The sequence below is a fragment of the Macaca mulatta genome, chromosome 1 (assembly GCF_049350105.2).
Source record: "Macaca mulatta isolate MMU2019108-1 chromosome 1, T2T-MMU8v2.0, whole genome shotgun sequence".
In the NCBI taxonomy this organism is placed as follows: domain Eukaryota; kingdom Metazoa; phylum Chordata; class Mammalia; order Primates; family Cercopithecidae; genus Macaca; species Macaca mulatta.
Genome location: NC_133406.1, coordinates 121399445 through 121422847, shown reverse-complemented (window position 1 = coordinate 121422847; position 23403 = coordinate 121399445). Strand labels below are relative to the sequence as shown.

General features: G+C 39.3%; 1 protein-coding gene across 2 annotated transcripts in view; it reads right to left on the bottom strand.

The window, feature by feature from the left end:
* Nucleotides 1–23403, bottom strand: part of TBX15 (T-box transcription factor 15) — a 106683-nt gene that overhangs the window by 10734 nt on the left and 72546 nt on the right. For both annotated transcript variants that reach the window (XM_001113452.5, XM_015149141.3), the window contains exons 6-7: nt 20238–20302; nt 5160–5257 (exon numbers count right to left, since the gene is read on the bottom strand). In XM_001113452.5, the coding sequence (XP_001113452.1) occupies nt 5160–5257; nt 20238–20302 (163 nt within the window). The remainder of the gene's footprint in view (nt 1–5159; nt 5258–20237; nt 20303–23403) is intronic.

The window sequence follows — 23403 nt, the reverse complement described above, 5'->3', positions numbered from 1 at the left end:
ATCATGTGGGGAAAAAATAGTGAGAAAAATGTGGATGAGAGACATTAATGAAAGAATGACACAAATAAACAAGAGTTCACCTTAAGGAGACGTGGCCTACTCTAGATGGCAGGGAATTTCCCCAAGGAAATCCTATTTAAGCTGTGATCTCAAAGACAGATAGCACTAAGAAGGCAAGTGGGTAGCAAGGAGACTTCCAGGGAAAGAAAACAACATGGCAGGAAAGAGCACACCATGTTTGAGAAAGGGAAGTAAGATGAGTGATGCTGAAACAACAGAGAGAACGAGGGGAGGTGATATAGGCTGAAACTAGAGTAGTAATAATAGCAATAATAAGGATGATCATAGAGAACATTTTTGAACACTCAGTAAATCCTAGGCTCTTTCCTAAGCACTTTACATTCATTAATTCTCATTGTTGTTATCTCTATTTTAGAGGTGAGGCAGCAAAAGCCAGAACATGCAAGGTCTAGAGACAATGTTAAGGAATATGTCTTTCATAGGTGCAAGTAAACTGTGGTCATTGAGCAGCTTTAAGCAGACTGGAGATAGAAGGCTGAGGCACAAAGATGTGTGTTTTGAAAAAATGACTCTCATTTCTACATGAGGAATGGCTTGGAAGAAAATGTAGAGACTATGGAGGACATTACGGTCATGCAGTGAGAGGCGACGTCAGTGCAGAGTGGTATGGTAGCAAGGAAGGTTAGAGATGTGGACAGATTTAAGAACTTAGTAATGGTTGGGCATGGGGGTAGGGCAGGGAGGGAAAATTCTGGGATATCGAGTGTTCTCCTTTCCCGTGGAGAGGGCACCAGGCTGTGAGGTAGATGCTGACTCGGTTTTGGACATGCTGAGCATAAGGAACTTTGGGGACAAAACAAAATATGAAATCAATTACTGTTTGTTTTAATGGGTTGAATTGAGATGCTCTCTACCCCCTATCAGGAGCTCTTCATGATTATAGTGCAGAATTAGGATATTGCTCTTCTATAGCTAAAAAGGGAGTGCTTTAAAAAAATTCTATGTGATTATTCACTGGTAAGCTGTACATATGGCCATTATCCCTCACCTCAGCGATAACTAAGATCTGTGCAAATCGGCTATGTTTTGATCATTACAGTGATGTCACAGTTCAATGGCTCATGTCCACCTAATTGTCCTTCTTTCCCAGTATCTTACTTGTATGACTTGATCAGTAGGTGATCTCTCTCACTAACCAACCTCAACTAATACAAGTCAAACTGATGCAATTCAGTCACCAACAGAGATACTCATAATCCTGACCCTTTAACTGCCTGACAAACACTGAAACACCCAATGGTACTGAGCTCTGTAGTGATGTCTGCCAACTCTCTTGGAGAATGGAGAGCTTTTGTAAATGGCAGGTCCCCTCATGTCCACAGATGGAAAGTTGGCAGTTCTGGTGGCATTGGTCCAGAATGATTCCTTTTAGAACAACAGTTATTAAACAGCTTGAAGTCACTGCTGACAAAGCTCTCAGTTTTGCCCACTCAAATAGCTCCATTATATACATGAGGAAGTTGAGGCACATATTTTATTCAAGGATATCCATCAGAACAACAACAGCATTGCACTTAGCTATAACTGACCTGGACTTTTATTTCCTTTTCCTTCTATGTTTATATTGCCTCAGTCACTTTCTCCAAGCATAACTTGCCTGGTTAGTTCCTTTCCCCTTGTCACTAGCAGTGTTCAGGCAAAAGCCATTCCTGAGTTAGAATCTTCATCTCCAGAACCTCCAGCCTCTCTAGACTCTCCAAACACATAAACGTCCTTGAGTCTAACTGAAGACATCTGAAGACCATATACTTAACTTATAAAAAAATAAAATATTGACCTATTGAGAGTTAATGCTCAAGTTGTTGAACAATAAAAACCATTAATAGGAAGAGCAAACTAAAATCTTTGTGGAAAATTAAAGCTGTAGTAACAAAGAAAAAGAAAAATAACGTAATCTGGTGGAAAGGAAACTGTCCTGTCAAATAAGAGATCTGCGTTGATACTCTCAACTTAGTTCTGCCACCGCTTAACTACCGATATGATACTAGACCAGACTCGTCCAACCCATGGCCCAAGGGCTGCATGCAGCCAAGAATAGCTTTGAATGCAGCTCAACACAAATTTGTAAACTTTCTTAAAACATTATGATATTTTTTGTAGTTTTTTTAAGCTCCTCAGCTATCATTAGTTTTAGTATATTTCATGTGTGGCCCAAGATGATTTTTCATCTTCCAATGTGGTGCAAGGAAGCCAAAACATTGGACACCCCTGTATTAGACTGCATCATGCTTCAGTTTCTTTTTTGTGTCAAAGGCAGAAGATAATTAATCTCATGCATTCTTCTCTCTAAAACAACTATTTAAAATACTCTATTCAATGTGATTTTAAAAATAAAAAGATTTGAATTTTTGCAAAACTGTGGAGAATTTACCAAGTGCTTTCCTCGAAGTTTTATCAGCAGATGAGTCTTAATGACAAGAGAAATAAAAGATGGCAGCAAAGCCAGGACGAAAAAAGCATCCTTAACCTCATGTATGCAGAAAGACAGATCCACCCTTACCAGTAGCAGCACAAAACTGTCTAGGACTGCTATGTGACATGACAGATATTCATGTGCTTGAAACAATGAGGTGATATGGACAGTTGGATAAGTCAGTTAATATTTGGCACCAATCTTAGGTTTGGTGCAAACACTGCCAATACTCACCTCATTAAAAGGGAATTACTGTAAAAAATAGACTACCACTGCAGTTTCCACTAGAAGTTCATTCCTCTCTATTCCTTCTAAGATGCAAAGCAGTTCAGCACACACGGTTGTGTCTCTTCTCTTCATTTTATGAGTGATACTGTCCAGAGTCACTGAAACTCTTAGTTCTTAAGGGAAGAGCAGATGGTGTTGTTGGGTTTACATCCTTTGTTAACGTCAAGAAACCAAGCCACATATTTTTTAATAATGAGAATCTGGATCAACTTCAATGGATATTTCAAAAATATATTCCAATTAAACTATTTAATAGAGTCCTGGCTTTTTCTCTAGCCCCATCCCATCACCATATGTATCCAATAATTCAAGTTCTTTCTTCTCTTCCGATAAAAGTGAAGGTCACTGAAGTGTTTTGAAAGTTCAGTTTATCCGAAACCATTGTTTTCAAAATGTCAATAATAACCTTTCATACTGGCAAATTTTTAGTATAAGTACCAAAAAACCTACTATGCTGCACATCTAAGTAACCCATGCAGGCTTCCTGTGTCTGTGCCTGCCCAACGATCACCCTCAATGATTACTCCGTATCCATGTATATATACACATTAGGTGATTGTGCTCCAAGATGAAGGCTGAGATTGGCTCTGCACACCTGAGTCACAGTGCCACCAAGTGATCCCATTCAATATTCACTGGGTACGTACTGGGTGCCAGGCCCTGTGGTAGATCTTGGGGATACAGCATTGACCACAATTGTTGCCATTAATGCCTGCCCTCTAAAACCGGCAATATCACTGCCAACCTTCTCCGACCAACCTCCATGATACAAACTCCTGCTTAGCTAGAGTTTGGAAAGGCAATGAGTAAAGCAAGGGCAGATAAGCAAAGAAGCCATCTCAGAACTAAATCAAATCAATGACACATTTTTGTCTACACAGCATGTTTATATAAATTTCCTCACACACACACAAAAATTATCCCTCTTTTGTAGGTGAGAAAGCTGGAATGCAGGAATAGAATTAAATTGCTTCAAATTTAGAGAATTTGTGACCATCAAAGATAAGGGCCTAGATTTTCCTGAGTCCCTTTAAGCCCCTGCCTCTTAATGGCCATCCATGAGGGCTTCAAACCCGTGATGACACCTTGAACAACTATTGACTCTGCTTCTAATCACAGGTTTGTAGGGAGGAATACATAAAAGAGATGGAAATTCTGGATCACTTACTTCACCAGATCCCTGTGAAAATGAACAGTCTAATCATGTTTTAAATAATTAATTATCAGAAAGGCAATATTCCCTGGTCCTGACACAACTTTGCTTAAGTGTCTACATACAGGGACATAAGGGCCTTGAAGGTGAAGATAATGAGGATGATGAAGACAATGATAACAAGTAGTATTAAATGCTTACTATGATTTTAAATGGACGATCTCATTTAATTCAAGAATTCTATTTGATTCTACTTTTCCATATAATGCAGAAGATAAAACTGGGTGTCAGAAAAGTTGAGGGACTTGACCAAGGTCACAAAGCTAGAAAGGACCAGTGATAAGAGCCTAGCCTAGACCTAGTCTGACTCCAGAGTCTATGTTTTTAATCACTATGCTCATCTTAAAACCCGACAGATTTCAGCAATTTAGGTTACAAACCTAATTCAGTGTGCAAAATGTTAGAAGCTCCTCTGAAAAGGGAATGTAATATAATACATGGGTGCTATGCCTGGGGAAGCTACAGACTAAACTAAGAAAATCTGAAATAAGTCACGACCCATCTGGCCACAGGTTTCCCAACCTGAGCTGCAAGGAAAGAAAAACTATAAATTGGATAAAAAGCACAAAGTTCAAAGCAGTAGAGGGGGACGTCTATTTAGTCCACCAGCTGAGGGGGGTGTTGTTTTATATAAGCAAAAAAGGAAAGAACACAAGTTGCAAGGTTCAGATAGGCTTGCAGCAGCCCACTCCTCACCTTGAGACCTGATACAATTTATTCCCATTGTCCAGAGTGAAGATTTTGCTCATCACAAAACTTTTCTTATTCTAAGGAAAACTGAGAAGGCTACCATGAGGAATAAATGAAGTTATTAAGAAAATCTCTTCAAATACCAAGGCATATGTGAATGCTTAGCGACATTAATAATAATATCATCATTATCATAATAATATATCATATAATGATGATATTATAAATATATAACCGCACTGTCAGGAAGGGTGAGAGCATTTTGAGTGCCAGATGAAATGCTGCCTTTGGACCCAGCTTGTTTACCCAAGTGGTGATGCTTTGGTTATTTACAGAGCTCCTGAGTTCTCTTCATTCCAGGAGAATTGGTATAACCCATATCTTGGCCTGAGGCCAGATGTGCTATATTCAGTTGAGCTCCCCACTCTGTCCCTGGCCCTGTCACTAAGCAGAGGCCTTGCTCCAGGGCTTTACCTTGCTGCTTCTGCATGGTGGTGAAGTCTTCGAAGGTGAGTGTGCGCACAGGAGGTCTCCAGAATGCATAAGTCTCCATGATGGCTTCAAGTCCAGTTCTGACGAGAGAAAAGCCAGCAAGGGAAGTCATAAATAATCTCAAGAAATGCAATGACTTTTCAAAGATCCAGAGGTAGACTGTTAAAAAGGTAATAGAAACATAGGTCCTAAGATCTACCACCATCAGGGTAAATTAGGGTGAAAAAAACTCAAGGTACAATGATACTGGACTGCAGGGGGAATAACAAATTAACCCAATTCAGATAATTTGCAAGCAAATCTACAACTATGATGGAATTTTATTCTGACCCTCCTTTAAAGGAGGCTTGGTCTGCAGGGGAAAAAAAAGCATGGTAAGTGTTAAAGGTTAAGGCCACTAAAATCATGAGTACAGTTGTGGAGAAAGTAACATTGACTGTTTCTCTAGCACAGAACAATGTCGTCATCATTACCACAGTGCACTGACACAGCCTGACTGAGGGTCAGCTCCTCACCTGGGGTATGTACAGAATGAATGGAACTGTCAAACTGCTGTGATTTTAATGTCTTCTTAAATCAACAGAGATGAGTAGAGCAACAGAAATAAAAGGAGAGGTAAGCAATGAAATAGAGTTGGGTTTCTGCTGTAGTAAGAAACACCTACCTGAAGATAAAGAAAGGGCTTGGTCTCAGAAATTATGGCTCAGGCAAAAAGACTAATACATTTCTCTAAACATTCATCTGCATTTTAGTAACCTAATAATCAATCTAGTCTTTGATCATCACAAACTGTCAGAGTTCAGGAAGTATCTAGTATTTTACAAGTACATTCCTTTAAGGCTCCTGGTTCATTTATATTGGAAATTCCATAAATTGGACCATGTGTATACTGTCTTTTTACCCTTCAATTAAGTATGTCTCTAATACATATGCAAGTGTTGATATACATCATTTTCACATGATTATTGAGGTTATCTCAGACATATTCTTGCTGATATCCATACCCTCAAAACAAAATATCAGCTGGGGCTTTGTTTGAAGCTTTGAACACAGCTTCTAATTACTGATTTTTCTTTTTAAAAAAACTGCTTCACTTAACTAAATAGAGGGAGGAGAAGTGTGGGACTTGTGAGAAAGGTGGGAGGAGAATGGCAAAGAGCAGATGGCATAAATCTTTTCATTGCAAAGTCGCTGGAAGGTGGGTGGTATGGCGTCCCTTCCTGAAATGGATTAGCTTTCCCTTTTGAGATGAAACTTCTGCTGCCTGTGCTTCTTTCTTGGTAATGTATTTCCAGAGTTCTCTTCAGCCTTACATAACAAGAATAAAGACATTTTATTTTAGGTGAGAACAAATATCCTTTACTTATCAACAACTAAAGGAAACCCTGAGGTTGTTCTCAGATGAACTGTTGATACGCTGATTGATTCTTTGTGTTGGAAAATTTCCTCTCTGAACAGGCCTCACTTGCACAGTTAACTTTCTAAAGTCTTCCCTGGAATCTTGGAGGCTTTAAATACACCAATGTTGGCAAACCAAACTCTTTATTTTAAGAAGAGGTTCAGACAAGAGAGTGTTGCATGGTGTTTATTAGCTGTTAATCTGTTAGAAGTAGGAATAGGAGACATCTCCACATAGTCACTCTACGTTAATGTTGAATACAGTACATGAAACTATTTGTGGAGAGAAAGAGCCCAGGCAATTAGGGAGTTCAGAATAATAAGGGGATAGGCAGATAAAGCCACACTGAGCCTGGATGGATAGAAGAAATAGATAGGCCAGGCTTAGGTCTTACTGCTTTGTTTTGGAATGTTGGCCACCCACCAGAATATCTTAGGATTCCCTTTAATGGCACAGGAGGCTCACTGAAAATGGCAGGGTCTTTATTGTTCCACCTCCTAGTTCATTCTTCCCAGGAACATGTACTGATGATGAGGACAAAATATTAGCTCAAGGACAAAGAACAGTCCCTTCTCAGTTCATAATAAAGTGCTAGAAGACTATGAAATTGCAATAATATACTGATACATTGCCAATGTTTTATTTGTTGGGTAAATAGAAAATGAACTTCATTTTCTATCCTAGTTCATTTTGTGCTGCTATAACCTACCATATGCTAGGTAATTTATAAACAATAAAGTTTATTTGGCTCACAGTTCTGGAGGCTGAGAAGTCCAAGAGCATAGTGCTGGCACTTGGTAGGGGCCTTTGTGCTGAGTCATACGTGGTGAAAGATGGAACGTCAAGAGAGGGCAAGAGCAAAAGAGAAAGGGTCCAAACTCATTCTTTCATCAGGAACACACTCCTATGTTAATTAGCCATTCATGGGGCACAGCTCTCAGAACTTAATCACCTCTTACAGGTCCCAGCTCTCAACACTGTTGTACTGCAGATTAAGTTTGGAACATATAAACTTGGGGAAACGTGTTCAAACCACAGCAGTTTCATTTTCATAATAGGCAAGAAGACTGTGACAAAAGTGTTAACAGTTTTATTTTATTTAATCGGTTAACTCTATATAGAATAGTGACCATTTATTCATTAATTCAAATCTAAAATCCAACTAAAAGAACTGAGTTGTAAAAGCACAGATTTTAAATCTGGGAAGAATCTTGGATGTCATCTACTATACCTCTTATAATATCATCTTGAATGGTTATCCACCTCTGTTGGTATATATATCCCCAGGAAAATTTTCAGTTTTTTGATAGATCTGATATAACTTTCACCCTCTGGTTCCATTACCAATAAGTAAATAGTAAGAGGACAGGCATTTCCCACAAGGAGTCCACCTGCCACATCCTCAGCAGGAAGACCTTCCTTAGCTAAAGAACATAATGTACAACATGCCACAGATGGACACATATGTAATCCATCCAGGGGTCTGTCACAACAAGGATCTATTTGGTAGTGGAATTGTGTGGGGAGGGTTATGGCTCCCAAAAAAGTAATGGCTAAGACCACACATGCCTAACCATTTTATTAATCCACAGTGGATCTATGTCTCATAAATATATCCTACATAGCATATATATATAAATTATTCTATAATAGAAATGATCCTATAATATATATTATCCTACGGAGAATAATATTGGTCTCATAGATTTATATTATTGATTTTATTTATGTATTCAGTGTGTATTGCTTTTTAGAAAAATTAATCCTATTCATTTACCATATTCCACCTCTTTTATTTGTCCTCAACCCTATTATGCTTCATTGGATAGATCTAATTATTAGAAGGTACTAGTTCTATAAATCAATATTTGGTGTAGTGCCATGCCAAGATTAAACAATTCACCTCTCTCCACCACTAGTATGTTCACATCTCAAGGGCTTGAGTCCCATGTTCTTCTATGCCCAGTTTTCTAGCACAATGCTGGTTACAGGGTAAGATCTCAAATGATATGCATTGAATTAATAAGTAGAGGAATTAATGCTTTGTTGCTGAGTCATTCTTACACCTTAACAAGCATTCACCGTTCTAAGTCTAAAACTTAGGAACACAACTTGGTGTAAAATAAAGTCTCTGAAGACAGAAAAGATCCTCCAGTATTAGAGATTTGAGAATTGTTTCTATAGCTTATTGTGATGGTGCCTTTATTAACTTCAGGCTCAGAGAGGTTTGCATTTTCATTGTATTTTTTCCATTCCAGTCGTAGAACTTCTGAGCTTCAGCAGAGTCTGAGTTCCCTCGCAGGGTCATCTTTTCTTATAAGAGTTCACCCCGCATCTTTTCTTATAAGAGTTCTTGCCAACCACCTATTAACATCTTCAGTCAGTTGGATGTCTAGTCAAAATTTACCCTGTGCTACATATTGTTTATCCATTTGTCATCATTTTACCCTAGTTTTGTAAAATTTTATCTCCAAGTTTTTAAAAGTGAATTCATTGTCGAACAGGTGAAAAAAGCAGTCTTAGGTAATGGTATGCCATTAACGTGTTCCACATGGTGAGCCTCTCAGGTCTGCTGAACACCAGAGACCTGATGTCATCTCTGAGATTTCCAAATTGGCAAGTGTCCCCCTCTTGCTCATTTTTCCCTGTTAGCTCCAGTGACAACACAGGCCGTATCAAAACCACCTTTGTTCAGTGCTTTGGCTATAATCACCTCTCTGGTTTCCAGACCTCTTCTCTTTAGGCTTTTCAGGCTGCTCACTGGCCAAGCCAACAAAATGTGCTGAAGAGAAGGGGAAAGAGGAAGAAAAGAAAGCAAGCCAAGGACCTCTTTTGCAAATTGATGATGTCTTGAAATCAATTTATTTGGAAAAATAGTCAGACTACAGAAAAAAAAATCCTTCCAACATTTTCAGTTCAAAAAAGATGGCAGGATCATTCCTTCAAAGTTCAACAAATATTTGATAAGTACAACAATAATTATAATAACTTTCATGACCCTACTTGATAGCACTCCAATACATATTTCTGCTTTTCATTTGTCTTGAGATAGGGAGTTGCTTTTTAATTTTTCCTTTGTTTATTTTCTCTTTAGTTCTGACTTCCTTAATTTTTACTCTTCCCCATACTATTTGCTGGTGACACTGGTAACAAAGGGAACATATGCTATGGGTTGATAAGGTCATTGGTCGTCTCTCAGTGGAAGATAGAAAAAGACTAAGGGAAGCCTACTGAGACAGAGGTCTTGAAGTAATAAAACAGTTATCCAACCAGAAAAAAATACTTATATGCTAAGTTCAGGAAATGTAAAGACAGAAAAGACACAGGGTCTCTACTCTTTACAACTGTCTTGTTTTTTTAAAAAAGGAACAAGATATAAATGACTAGTTTCTGAACTATGCAGTAAATGTTACACTGAAGACACGTATGCCAAGATGCCATGGAGTATTGAGCAATAATCACTTAATACACCTGAAAAACTCAAGGAAGATTCCAAAAAAGGTCAGTTATTTAAGCTTACTATTAAAGAGTACTCAGCCATTTTCCATCTAGAAAAGAGGCAGGAAAAGTTTTTCTAGTAGACTTAACAGTATGTGCAAAGACTTGGAGGTATGCAAGAGAAAGTATGTTTTCAGGACATAGTTCAAGGTGACTGGAGCCTAGGGTACAGAATGGGAGAGGGGCAGTAGACATCATGAACATTTATTCCATGTTAGGTGCTTAGATTTTACCCCATGGGTGGTGCTGTGCCTCTGATCCCCTTTATTTTCCCTTCTAGTATTTGAAAGGACATATAACTAGAATATACTGTTCCTTCAGATATAATTATCACATCTCAACATTCATAGATTTTCTTGCTTGGTTGAGGTAAGGCCAAACCTTCCATACTTCCTTCTCCTTCACTGGATCTGAAATAGAATTACTCAGATCAAAATATCCAGATTACTCAGGAATTTTATTGTCCAGGGATATTCTAAAAGACCTCCCAGCAGAAGTGTGCAAATTGACTAAAAACCTAACAATCATTCAAAACTTGGCATTAAATAGTACCATAAGCATATCTACATGAGGAAGTAGCTGTCATTAACGTGCCTTGCAATGGCTTGGGAGAACAAGTGTCCGATGGACAGATGCCTGGAGTTGAGTTAAAATTGTTCCTTACCAAGTGATTCCCAACTTGAAAACCCTGTGCTCCCTTGGCATATGAATCAGTAGCAATGGCAGTCCATAAACAGTTTTCACTGACTCAAGAAGTGTAGTAATAACCCGTGATCACACAAAGTTGGTTAACTAGAATATTAAGTTTCTTTGCATTTGACTGAAATTGTCTAACTTTAATTCAGTAATGCTAAAATCACATAAGGGACAAATTAGCATCACGGTTAAGAGCACAGGCTCTGGGGCTAGATTACCTGGCTTCAAACTGCAACCCTGCTGACTATTAATGCAAACTTGGCCAAGTTATATAACCTCTTCATTTCTAAGTCTGCCTATCTATAAAATGGAGATAGTCATAATACTTCCTCCTAACTGTGATTTAATAAATGCAGACTGATTAAAGACAAAATGTATCAAAACAAGAGAGAAAACATAATGAAAGTTTGAGGACCATTGGTCTAACTCAAGTGAAAGAATTCCAACCATTCTGCTCAGATTGTGACCTATAATAGAAGAATATATTCTTACTTCACTGAAATCCAAAGTTCTGTCAGCCGTCTGGCTCTGGATTAAATGTGGAGGGAGCTATACAGTACCTAATTCCATTTTTCATTGTCTTCTCAAAGAAACAAAAACGTGTCCCTCAAGTCCCTGTAGGCCTCATTATCTTGCAGAGATTTCAGACTCCAATATGTTGGCCATTAAAAAGACGTCCCTCTGTTCGATGACACCATCCCTGGGCAAAAGCCACATATAACAAAATGATTGCCAATTTTCTCTGGAAAGTTCACACAGCCAGGAGGACAATGGTGGAAAAGGCTCACGACAAGGGAGGGAGAACAAATAAGGCAGAAAAAAATGTTAAGTACTGGCTAAAAGACCACAAGCCAAGGAATATGATAAACAGCTATGGCCTGCATGAAAAGCAGGAGTCCAGCTGGATCATCTGCCAGAATCCAGCACAGGGCCAGCTATCTTGAACTGTAGATGTGGTAGAACCTGATGTAGTGTCCAGCACGTATTGCTTCCTTAGATCTGCTAAATGGAAGAAGGCACCCATGCCAGGGATAACAAAAGGGTATGCAAAATTTGTGGGGGCTGGTAAGATTGCCAGGAAAGAGCAGAAAGAGATTGGCTGGAAAAATATACCCAATGGCTTTAAGGAAACCAAATGAAAATATAGAAATTGAAAGTGAGGTAGACACTTGAGATGTCATGCTGGTTGAATTAAAGACAAGTGGTCAGTTTACTGACTCTAAGCTCACTATATGAGCCTTCAGGAGTGACAGGGAGCCAGAGGTGGACAAAGATCAATTTCTGTTGATGAGCAAGCTATGCCTAGCAGAAGAGAGTTAAATCATTATCTGTAGGCTGTCATTAGCTGGATTTACAAATTCTGAAAGCTAATACCTCATCGTGTTCAGTCTTACCATCAGTAAAATGGGAAATGTTGCATTGACATCATCAACTTGGAGATTAAAATGGACAATTTGGACCACAGATACTCTATGAAATAATTATTACTATTGTTTGTATACTTATTATTTGAATGGCTAAAAATAAATGTATGACGTTAAACTGTATGAAATTGCTAGCATTTTGCCATTTTTGACCTATAAATACAGTATTTTTTTATGTTTAACTTAACTGATAAAGGTATAGATAAGATTTGAGTTACTTGGTATAATAGAGAACTCTATCAGCAAATTTTAACTGAGATCCTCTGTATACCCTTTCTCCTCCTACCCCCAAAGACAAGTTGTTTCAGATTTCAGCAAAAATAAACTGGCCCTGGGATTAATTTCTAGCCGACTTTTCCTTGTCCCTTCTTTTCCTCCTGTTAATATTAGGCACTTTGATTCCTCACCTTACATTCCACCTTCTATTATTGGATGTTGTGAGGAGGGGCTGGCCCTCCAACAGGGGACTCCTATTTGTGCCCAAGAGAGGTGGTTCTTTATAAACATGGCCATGGGACAGCAGCTGCTGAAGAGGTGGTCACGAGAAAGTTCTTTGCTCCCAAATATTTTCTCCACCACCATTAGAGAGAAATTATTTCTCTCAGGTTAAGTATCAACCTCATTAAACATCCTTTTTCAGTGAGCAAATATATCCATTCCCGTAATGCAATGAGTGGCTCCATTTTTAGATCAGCATCCTCTGACATGTTATGTAAAAGGACACTAGGCACCAAGAAGGACTGCCACCAGCCACATTCCCAGCAAACAGCACTGCTGGCTGCAAACACTCTAAGAATATAAGCTCAGACTCAGATGTCTTCTTGCGCCTCATCCTGCAAGCCCTATTGTTTCTTCAGTGGGGGACAATGCATTAAAACTACTTACCCATTTAAAAAAAAAAAAAAACTTCCTTGTGATACAGAGCCTGCCACTGACTCCTTTGTGATAGGTTCTAAGTTATAGAATTTGAGTGTTCTGGCTCAGGCCTCCAATGGTGGATTTCAAAGAGAAAAACATACCCTCCTAAGAAGTTGTACCAATTCCCTGGGCTAGAGAAGGGCCATTCCACTTGGGCCCTATTGTGAGACCAACAGCAGTGGCTTTGGGGTATCATGCCAGCTGGAAATATCTGGAGGAAACTGTGTCAGATGGGACAGTCCTGCCTGCAGCTGTACTAGATGCAATGGAGGCTAGGAGTAAGGGTAAAACCCAAGGTCACAGACAGGATGAAGGCTCTGTCAGAGGAAATCCCAGAGTCTTTCACTCCATAGCACGTTTAAGACAAGTTCATAGAACCTTTCACTAACCAGACGGACCACAATCTTAATCATCTTATTTTTATGTGTGTGTTTGCTTTGAAGGAAGTCCCTGAGAATTATATAAAATTTCCCAAGCTGACTTGTGCTTTCTGTAAAATCTTGGCAGCCGCCCCATCAAGGACAAAGCTTTCACATCAGATGTGGGACGAAAGATGCAAAGTCTCTTTCCTTCTACTTCTTTGGTTATCTCTTTCATGTGCAGGGTCTTGGCAGTTGTCATGCTCCCTCTAGCTGAGCACGGTGGACTCTCCAGGTATGCGTGCACATGCACTTCCCAGGGGTGCTTTTCGAAAATTAGACCCAGCGCAAAGACTCTTGCCCCTCTTCAGCTTCAGGATCTTTGTCTTCTCCTTGGTGCAGGTTCCCCATTGGGGTGGCCATCCTCAAAGACATAATTTTACCTCTTGGTTCACTACTGCATGGCCTTTCTCAACCAAACTTCATTTTGCTTTAACTCAGTCTCTGGGAACCACTTCTTTTCTGAAGCTCGCAGGCACTGAAAATTGCTAGGTATCCTCCTCCAGGGAGCCAGAAATACACAGACATGCCCCAGCTATCCAGAGCCAGATCAGAGGGCCTCAAGGGTATGTGTGTCTAATCTGCAGTTAGGCTAAATCAATGTCTTACAGCAGCAGTCAGTCTCTGACTTTCATCAAAATTGTCATTAATTTTTAAGCTAAGCCTGTTTAGAGATTTGCTCTTTCTTCCCTCCTTATGTGGTATTCAAAACTAGCTCCTCACTGCTGCTCTACCTGATTTCCCCCTGGTTGGGATAGGGCTTTCTCTCTCTAATGCTCCTGGTTTTTATATTCTGTGCCACTCATCAACACCTTTTTACTGTTTTGTAGCTAATTGAAAAATTACTATTTTATTCTGTATTCCTGGCACCATGAAAAACAAAAATATAAGAACAGAAACCTGGAATAGGTACAGTCCCAGTCTTCAAGGAGCTTATATTGTAGTAGAGGGGAGAGCCCAGGAACACAGAGCACAAGATCAAAAAAACAAAAAACAAAACAAAAAACAAAAACAAACAAACAAAACTCAAGCTGAGAAAAGCTATTTTTTCCTGAAAATGGTCAAGTGTTACTGTCTCCCCCAGTAGGAGAAGTCTTCCAGAGGCAACCCTGGATATTGTGTCTGAGAGCTATAGGCCTGATAACAGGTGAACACTGCCCCCTCCCACACACACACCCAAAGCCAGATTCAGGCCACACAATTTCTAAGAAATCTAGAAGTAGAAACAACTTAGAAAAAAATAAAAAAAACAATTTCCCTCCCATTGCAGACACAATGCCTGGAAGCAAAATCTGTCAGTGATTTCACTCCAGAAGAAATGGCCATCTGCTATTCTTCCCCACAATGTGAACACACACATACACCCACTCCTCTCTCTCTCTCTCTCTTTCTCACACACACACAGACACACACACACAGTCATATACAGGTATACTTATACATGCACACATTCACACACATATTCACACATATATGAATACTTACAATACTTATACAAACACACATAGACACACACACATATACAGGTTTACTTACACACACGCACACTCAACATTCACACACATACACATGCATGCATGCTCCCAGTGAAGACTTCTCATCAGAGGCTTAATTACTTGGTAATGGAAAGTAGCAGTTCCATAAGTCAAGTCTGAAGGGTGGAGCCCTTCCCATGCTTCTCACCTGACACTTCCTAAAGGAGCAGGGAGAACTACAACAGGCTCTAATGACGGTGGCACCACAGGGCTGAAACGTGAACTCACTGGGGCTCCCACTGGGGTCTTACACAGTCCAATGAATATCACCTCTTATTTCACCCAAGCTCAGAATCTATTCTGTGGAAGGCACAGGAGCCTAATGCCATGGAGACCAGAATACCATTTTCACTATAGATAAAGGTATTTGGGGGTTGTGGCATAGGTGAGAAGGCTGAATGACCTGGCTAGAACTCCCCTGAAATAAGCCGATGCCCCAGAAATGTAGGCCTCCTCTGCTAGACTTTCCACATAGTGGAAAGACAGCTGGGAATGTATGTTCTGCAGGTAAGCAGGCAAGAATCTGGGAAGTTCCTTCTTCCAGACTCACCAATCAGATCTGGTTCCCATTTAGAGGAATGAGAAAGTGATGGGGCTAGAAGCCAGGAGGACTTCTCCAAGGATATCCCTGGTTTGTTTTTGTTGTTGTGGTTGTTATCGTTGTTTTCTTCTTTGAGATAGAGTCTCGCTCTGTTGCCCAGGCTGAAGTGCAGTGTCATGATCTCGGCTCACTGCGACCTCCACCTCTCAGGTTCAAGCGATCCTCCTGTCTCAGCACCCTTAGTAGCTGGGATCACAGGCACACACCACCTTGCCCGACTAATTTTTGTATTTTTACTAGAGACAGGGTTTCACCCGGTTGGCCGGGCTGGTCTCAAACTCCTGACCTCAGGTGATCCACCCGCCTCGGCCTCCCAAAGTGCTGGGATTACAGACATGAGCCACCGCACCCAGTCGGATGTCTCTTTACATCAACATATGAAAAATGGGAAGCTAGTATGCTCAGCCACAGGTCCTTCAAGCACTCTTTTCTACACTTCAGAGGACATAGCTGTCAGCCAGGGGGCCACACTCGGATGGTTCTGAGTGTGAGAGGCTTATGGGCTGAGAGAGACTCTCACAGGCATTTGAGGAGAGTGTTGTGGGTGGCTGCGTCCTCCCCATCTTTCTTCTCATTCCTCTTTCTTGAGCCTCTGGATTGTACTAGGATGTATTGAGATTGACAAACCTGAACATGTTTTGGTTTGAGGTTTGGCAAACTCTGTAACTCCAAAGTCTTCCACAAATGTTTTGTGTTCTGCAAAACCAAAAAACATTGGACAAGCACTTTCCCCCCTAATTTTTAAGCCCATGTGTTTTTAAAGGAAATACAATCCGTATGTTTTGGGTACATTTATATGCAACTCATCAACCGTGCTCCTCTGCATGAGTCACTTGATGTCTAAAATGCATGGGGAAGATCTTAGATTTAAAATTTTAAAATTAGAATTTTCTTTTTTACCACGGAAGGGCAATAGATGAGGTGCTGGATGGAAGGTGGTGAACTGGGTCCTGATTCTGGCGCAGAACCACAAGATCCCAGAAGATTTGCAAATAATTCTCTATATCCTCATCTATCAATATTTCCCACCTGCAAAGTGGCATTAATAATTGTTGCCCTCATCAGATCCTGTGGGTCGTCAGTGAGAATTAAAGTGTGATTATCAGGTAATTTTGAGATATTTAAAGAGAAAAATACAAGGACCCCCTTACTTGCCTTAACAATTTATTTTAATCCAGTTTTCCAGAATGCTAAAGGACAAAAATGGCTTCTATCTTTAGTAATTCATCCTTGCCCCATCATGAGACACATGACTTCAATGTCATAGTTTCATCTGCTAGGGAAAGTCAGGCTGGCTTCCCATTGTCTACTAGGAAAACACTTATTTACACGGAGATAGAAAGTTGATAATGAAGTCACGGGGAGTAGACTACGAAGACAAACTAAGAATATATAGTTTGTGTTACTTGGAAAAGCAAATGTTCTAGGTGACTTGAATAGTGTTTTTACACAGATTAAGAGGTAGGATTCTGCCTTTTAGAGTTGGGATTCTGTTCTCAATATCTGTTGAAGATAAGCCAAGTGTAAACTGTTAGCATGATAAAGCACAAAGCATTCAGGCTTTGAAGTCAGGCAGAGTCGGCTTTAATACCTGCTCCAGCTTTACTATGTGACAGTAGGAAAACTGCCCAACCTCTCTGAGCCTCAATTGCTTCATTTGTAAAATACAAGTTGTTTTCAAGATTAGAGAAAACATAATTAAAGGTCTGGAACACAGTAAGTTAACTGATAAGATTTCTGATAGTACTTAAAGTAGCCCTCAGATTTTGATGGAACATAATGAAGAATTCCCATGCTATCAGAAAAGAATAAATAAATAATGCAGGGAAATGAGCTAATGAGGATCCATAGTTCTGCTTTCCTGGAGCCCTTAGAGAGAATAGAGCTCATTAGGAAGGACACACACATAACTGTCCACCCTGAACAGTAAGACAGTCACCAGCCTTCAGGCCAGTAGAGGAATGAGGGCCTCAGTACTTGAACTGAGATGTCATCACAATTCCTAGCCAACAGCAAATTCTTCAAGATACAACAGTCTAATTCTCAAAGTTAAAGAGTGGCTCTATTTCCTACAACATAGATCTAATGCTGGTCAACACTCGCTTATCTAGCCTACTTTTCTGTTATAAATCATGCCTCAGCACCTTCATTCTCATGATGCTCAGTCATGTTCCTGTGCAGGGGTCATGCTTTGTAGTCACAGGGCCTCCTTGATGTATCATAGACATGCCTGGCACACATCTATCTTTGCACTCGCTGTTTCCACTGCCCCAGAGTACATAGCTGGCAGTTTCTTTTGCAACATTCATGGCATCTTATCAGAGACACCATCCCTATTCACCCTGTAAAAATGTCTCCACCTCTCACTCTACCTCTTAATCTGATTTATTTTTCTTCTTCGCATTTATCAACAATTGACCTACATATTTCTCGATGCCTTTGCAGTGCAGACAACAAATGGTCAAAGTACATTCAGATGGCAATTTCCAAGGAATGGGTGACTGCTCATAGGAAAGTACTTATTTAGAAATCAAATTCAACTTTAGAAAAATGAACAAAAACTCTGAAAAACACGGACTCAAATGGGAGAAAAAAAGCAAAGAAAATAAAATATTTCAAGCGCCAAGAATAAAATAAGCAAATACTAAATGCTATTGGACATACAGAAGGAAGGAAAAAGAAAGAAGTAGTTTAATAACTAACACCAGTAGGCTGGAACCCTTAAGAGAGAGAGAAAGTTGTATCTAGAGCAGAAATTCTTAACTTTAAGACTTTTTTGAAAATCTGAAGAAAGGTATAGACCTCTCTCCAGGAAAAATGTACATCTATTCATCTAAACACAACCTTACCTACAATATCTGAAACTCCTGAAAAATCTATCCATGTACTCCAAGCTAAAGGTCTTAAAAGCCCTTGCATACCATGGCCTGCCTCCAGAAATAGCCTGTCATGAAAGTCCTGCCCCAAAGAATCACCACCAAGACAGGTCTAGGGGCTTCTCTACAAAAGGCCAGTTTCTATTTTTGATCTCCTTATCACTAACAAGGTCTTCAGTTAGCCCACAGTGCAGAACACCTTGGAAAAAAGGCAACAGGAAATGGCTTGCAAGCACATTCTGCTGACCTGGACATGTAAAATAAGCTAATGGGATGGAAGAGGACGGGCCATCTGAAATGAAAGTAATAGGTATTCATTCCTCACTGGCTAAATTTTGAAAATGAGGGCCTCTGTCTTGTTATAAACAACGAATGATCGAAAGGAAAAAGCATTTGGCATGTAGTCCACATGCCTGAGTTCTACTGTGCTCTGCCACTAACTAGTAGTTGCTTGACCAAAAATATATTGCTCAATTTTATCATCCACAAGCTGGAAGTTTAAGTGATTTTTACTTTTCTCGGTACATATAATTTTTTAAAATTCTGAGGTAAATACAATTTTATTCAAATCTAAATATATTTTAAACATACATACATGTAGTAGAGAAGTGATTCATAAATCATTTTGTAAAGAAAATGATTGCCATAACTGATTTTTAGCATAAATCTGGATCTAATATAATGCACTGCACATTTCACAAAATGTTTTTAAATAAAAGTTTTTGGTTGATTTGAAAACTCTTACAGAGAGAATACTGAAGATAACTCCTGGTAATCTGTCATTTGAATGTAAATAAATGCCCTCAAATTATGGGAAAAAATCTATTAAAATAGTCATTGCAAAGCCTACGCACTTTATGAGACAGATGTGTCACATTTGTGAATTCAATATTGTATATATAAGATGAAATTTTCTGATTGCATAATCTTAGATACAGCTGGTTTCCCGACCCATTTTGATTCTCTCCTAACTTTCCATAGGTAACAGCTTTTAATTTTACATAGGAGGAGTGAGAAAGAATTTAGAGAACAGAAAGAAGTATCATCCAGAGAAATGACACAGTCTGTAAGGACATTTATAGCAGGAGCAAATAGTCCTATAAACTTCAGCAATTCTTAAGAGATTCACTATATAATAACCTAGTTATAATGACTGAGACTAAGTCATCAAGAAAGGGGGGTTCTATAAACTCTCTTTTCTAAAGCAGGAAGCATCTGATATATTTTGGAACTATTTCCCAGGAGAAAAGCAGTTACATTTTTTTTCACACTGTTTTAGCTCTTAAGGGAGTAATTTTCTGGAAAAAATGTTATTTGTCTACAACTCCTTGTTTCCTGGTAATGCGAAATAGATGAGATATCACTGCAGGTGCTGAAGCCACCTACAAATACATATCAGAGAAAAAATGGCAATCTTTTAATGATAATAAATTACCATAAAACTTGTTTTAAGTGACTCAGTTACTAAATATGACACAGGGAAGAACACAGCATGAGGGATCTGATGTGGTGATTTAGGCTATGCAACAAAGAATTTGATTCTTAGGTTAGCTATCCATTTCTCTTTGCTGAAGTGTACACAGTGGCGGAGCATACAGGTGTTTTCTAAAAGGCAGGAACCATCAGCCATCAGCAGGATGTGAAGGAAGTAATGTCACATAGAAAAGAAGTGCCTCTTCCCCGGTGATTCTTACCTGTTTCTCCCAGAATCTCTGAATCCTTTAGCAAAAGGGTTTCGGTCAATTTTTAATCTGGTAATCTAGAAACAAACAAATAAGTATGAATTGCTTTTATATTAACTGATTTCTTTTTTAGTACTCCTAGAAAATTACAAAAATCACTTTTTTAATAACAGCTGTTGCTTTTACTTAATTTCCTTTCAGCTTGAGATTTAATTTGAAGCTGGATATAGAACTTGGCCTGGCACACAGATGTCTGACCCACCTGACTCACTTCTCTATAAAAACTAAAGTTTGCCCAGTATGTGACTCTATAAACTCTCTTCTACTCACCTTCCTTGCCCCAGAGTGGTGATAAATCACTTGCCTAGACAGATATTGAAATGGAAAACTGGTCAATGGTCATATCCATAGTACATGACACACAGGAGGCACTTAAAAAATGCTTGTTGAATGAATCGGTAAACAAATTATGTGCAAGTGAGTTAATAATTAATAATGGACTCAGTCAATTCAGTTAGGTGCAATCAGACCACCAGACAATCTGCCTCAGCCTGAAAGACCCCAAAACTTGACTGCATTTGCCATTTCACTGAAGGCATGCCTTTCCTACCACTAGAAATTATTCATTTAATGACCTGAAATGTTCATGTAAAGGACAGAAAAAGCAGATTTTTTCCGGGTCTTAGCCAAAGGAAAATCCACAATGTGAGACTGAACGGGGCAGGATGCAGTACATGTCATCCAGTCTCCAAGAATCACAAGCAAATCAGAAATAAAGAGCCAGTTTCATAAGGCTGACCAACCTAGCACATCCAATTGTGTCACCAGCTTGGTCCTCAGGGGACATGTGGTTCAACCTCCACTTAACGCATAAGTCCCCATCCATTGCATCCTATCTTAGTTCTGGCAACCCCTGCCATGGTTGTATACATTGCCCTCATGCCTGTAGACTAGAACAAGCCTGAACAACATATTCCATATGCACTCTAGTGTTTCCACTTTCAGTCTTGGTACCTTTGTGTCTGCACCAATTGTTAATGACTCACTACATTCGAGCAATGGAGACTTAGGGATAGGTGCTAGGGAGCTCAGGAAAGAAGGAAGGCACTCTCAGTGCAAGGTGATTCTAGAAATAAGGGAATCTCATTATTTAAGATCATCTTCATATTTTTAATAATTGCAGAACTCATCACCAAGACAGCTCAAGTTGTTTCCTACATTGCAAATCTTTCCTAGTTCTCTTTCACCTCATTTTATCAGAGTGGAATTTCCCAAGACCGCAGTCTTTAAAGGTCTTTTAAAGCAATGTGAGATTCTGACGAACAGACTCTGACTTGAAAGAGTCTTCAAGGCTTCAAAGTTATTTTTCTCCCTAAATATTCCTTGCCTTTAAAATTGCACACTAATTATGCAGCACTAATAATGTAGCAAAGCAATTTTGCATGTATTTTATAGACCAGAGCAGGACCCTAAAGGTTTGACTTTCTAAAGTTGAGTGTCTGCCATATGAATACTGTATTGAGTTTAAAGAGTGTCACTGCTTTTCTGTGTTGACTTAAAATCAGTTCTTTCTTCCTCCATAATCCACAGCAATAAACCATGCACCATATTTTCTTTTCAAGTTTGGGTTATAATATTTTATTTTCTCTTTCAAGTTGGTTTATCCTGTCCAACTCATTTATGATAGGGATTTCTGACACATGACTGTGATGCCATGTTTTGGGGGTCTCCACAGACCCCTGTAAATATAACAGCACTCAACTTCATGGGCCTGGGAGAAATGGTTGAAAATATATTTCCCACAGCTCATTGGATCCCAGGTCAATGGGTATGCATGGAAATTTAATAGCAAATGCCTCAAATGTTAGAAAAAACAGTATCTGTGCACTTGTTTTAAAGCTTTTAATGTGAGAATTAGAGAGCTTTATGAAGAGCATGGTTGTGCCACTTATCATTTATCATCAAGTGCCTTCTGTGTGCAAAGCAGTGTGACAAGCAATACAGGTGACAGAGTGGTGTACAGCCAGTGTATAGCTATGTGTCATCCATTCTTCCTCAAGGAGCTTATAATCTAGAAGAAAGAAGCAGACGTGCACTAACAATTACAATATAAAAAAGAAGGTCATAAAGTTCACAATAAAGGCAAAGTAGCCTGAGAGCTTAGACGAAGTAGGAATTACTCCATGTTGAAGGGCTCTGGGGTTTCATGTTAGAGACAGCATGTGAGCCAGGCCTTGAAAGATGTGTAGGATTTTAATGAAAACACAAGAGAAGGAAAAGGAACAAAGGAAGCATTTCTTAAGAAAGGTACTCTGTAACACAGGATATGATCAGACACTTCTCAAAAGAAGACATGTATGTGGCCAACAAACACATGAAAAAAAATTCAACATCGCTGATCATTAGAGAAATGCAAGTCAACACAATGAGATGCCATCTCACGCCAGTCAGAAATGGTGATTATTAAAAAGTCAAGAGGCCAAGCATGGTGGCTCACGCCTGTAATCCTCGTACTTTGGGAGGCTGAGGCAGGTGGATTGCCTGAGCTCAGGAGTTTGAGACCAGCCTGGGAAACATACTGAAACCCCATCTCTACTTTAAAATACAAAAAATTAGCTAGGCATGGTGGCGTGCACCTGTAGTCCCAGCTACTTGGGAGGCTGGGGTGGGAGAATTGCTTGAACCCAGGAGGTAGGGGCTATAGTGAGCTGAAATTGCACCACTGCACTCCAGCCTGGATGACAGCATGAGACTCTGTCTCCAAAAAAAAAGAATAAAGAAATAAACAATAAAAATAAATAAAAATCAAGAAACAACAGATGCTGGCAAGGCTGTGGAGAAATAGGAACACTTTTCACTGTCAGTGGAAATACAAATTAGTTCAATCATTGTGGAAGACAGTGTGGCAATTCCTCAAATACCTAGAACCAGAATAAATAGAAATCATTCTATTATAAAGATATATGCATGTGTATGTTCACTGTAGCACTATTCACAATAACAAAGACATGGAATCAATCAAAATGTCCATCAATAATAGACCGGATAAAGAAAATGTAATACATATACATCCTGGAATACTACACAGCCATAAAAAGGAATGAGATCATGTCCTTGGAAGGAACATGGATGGAGCTGGAAGTCAATATCCTAAGCAAATGAATACAGGAACAGAAAA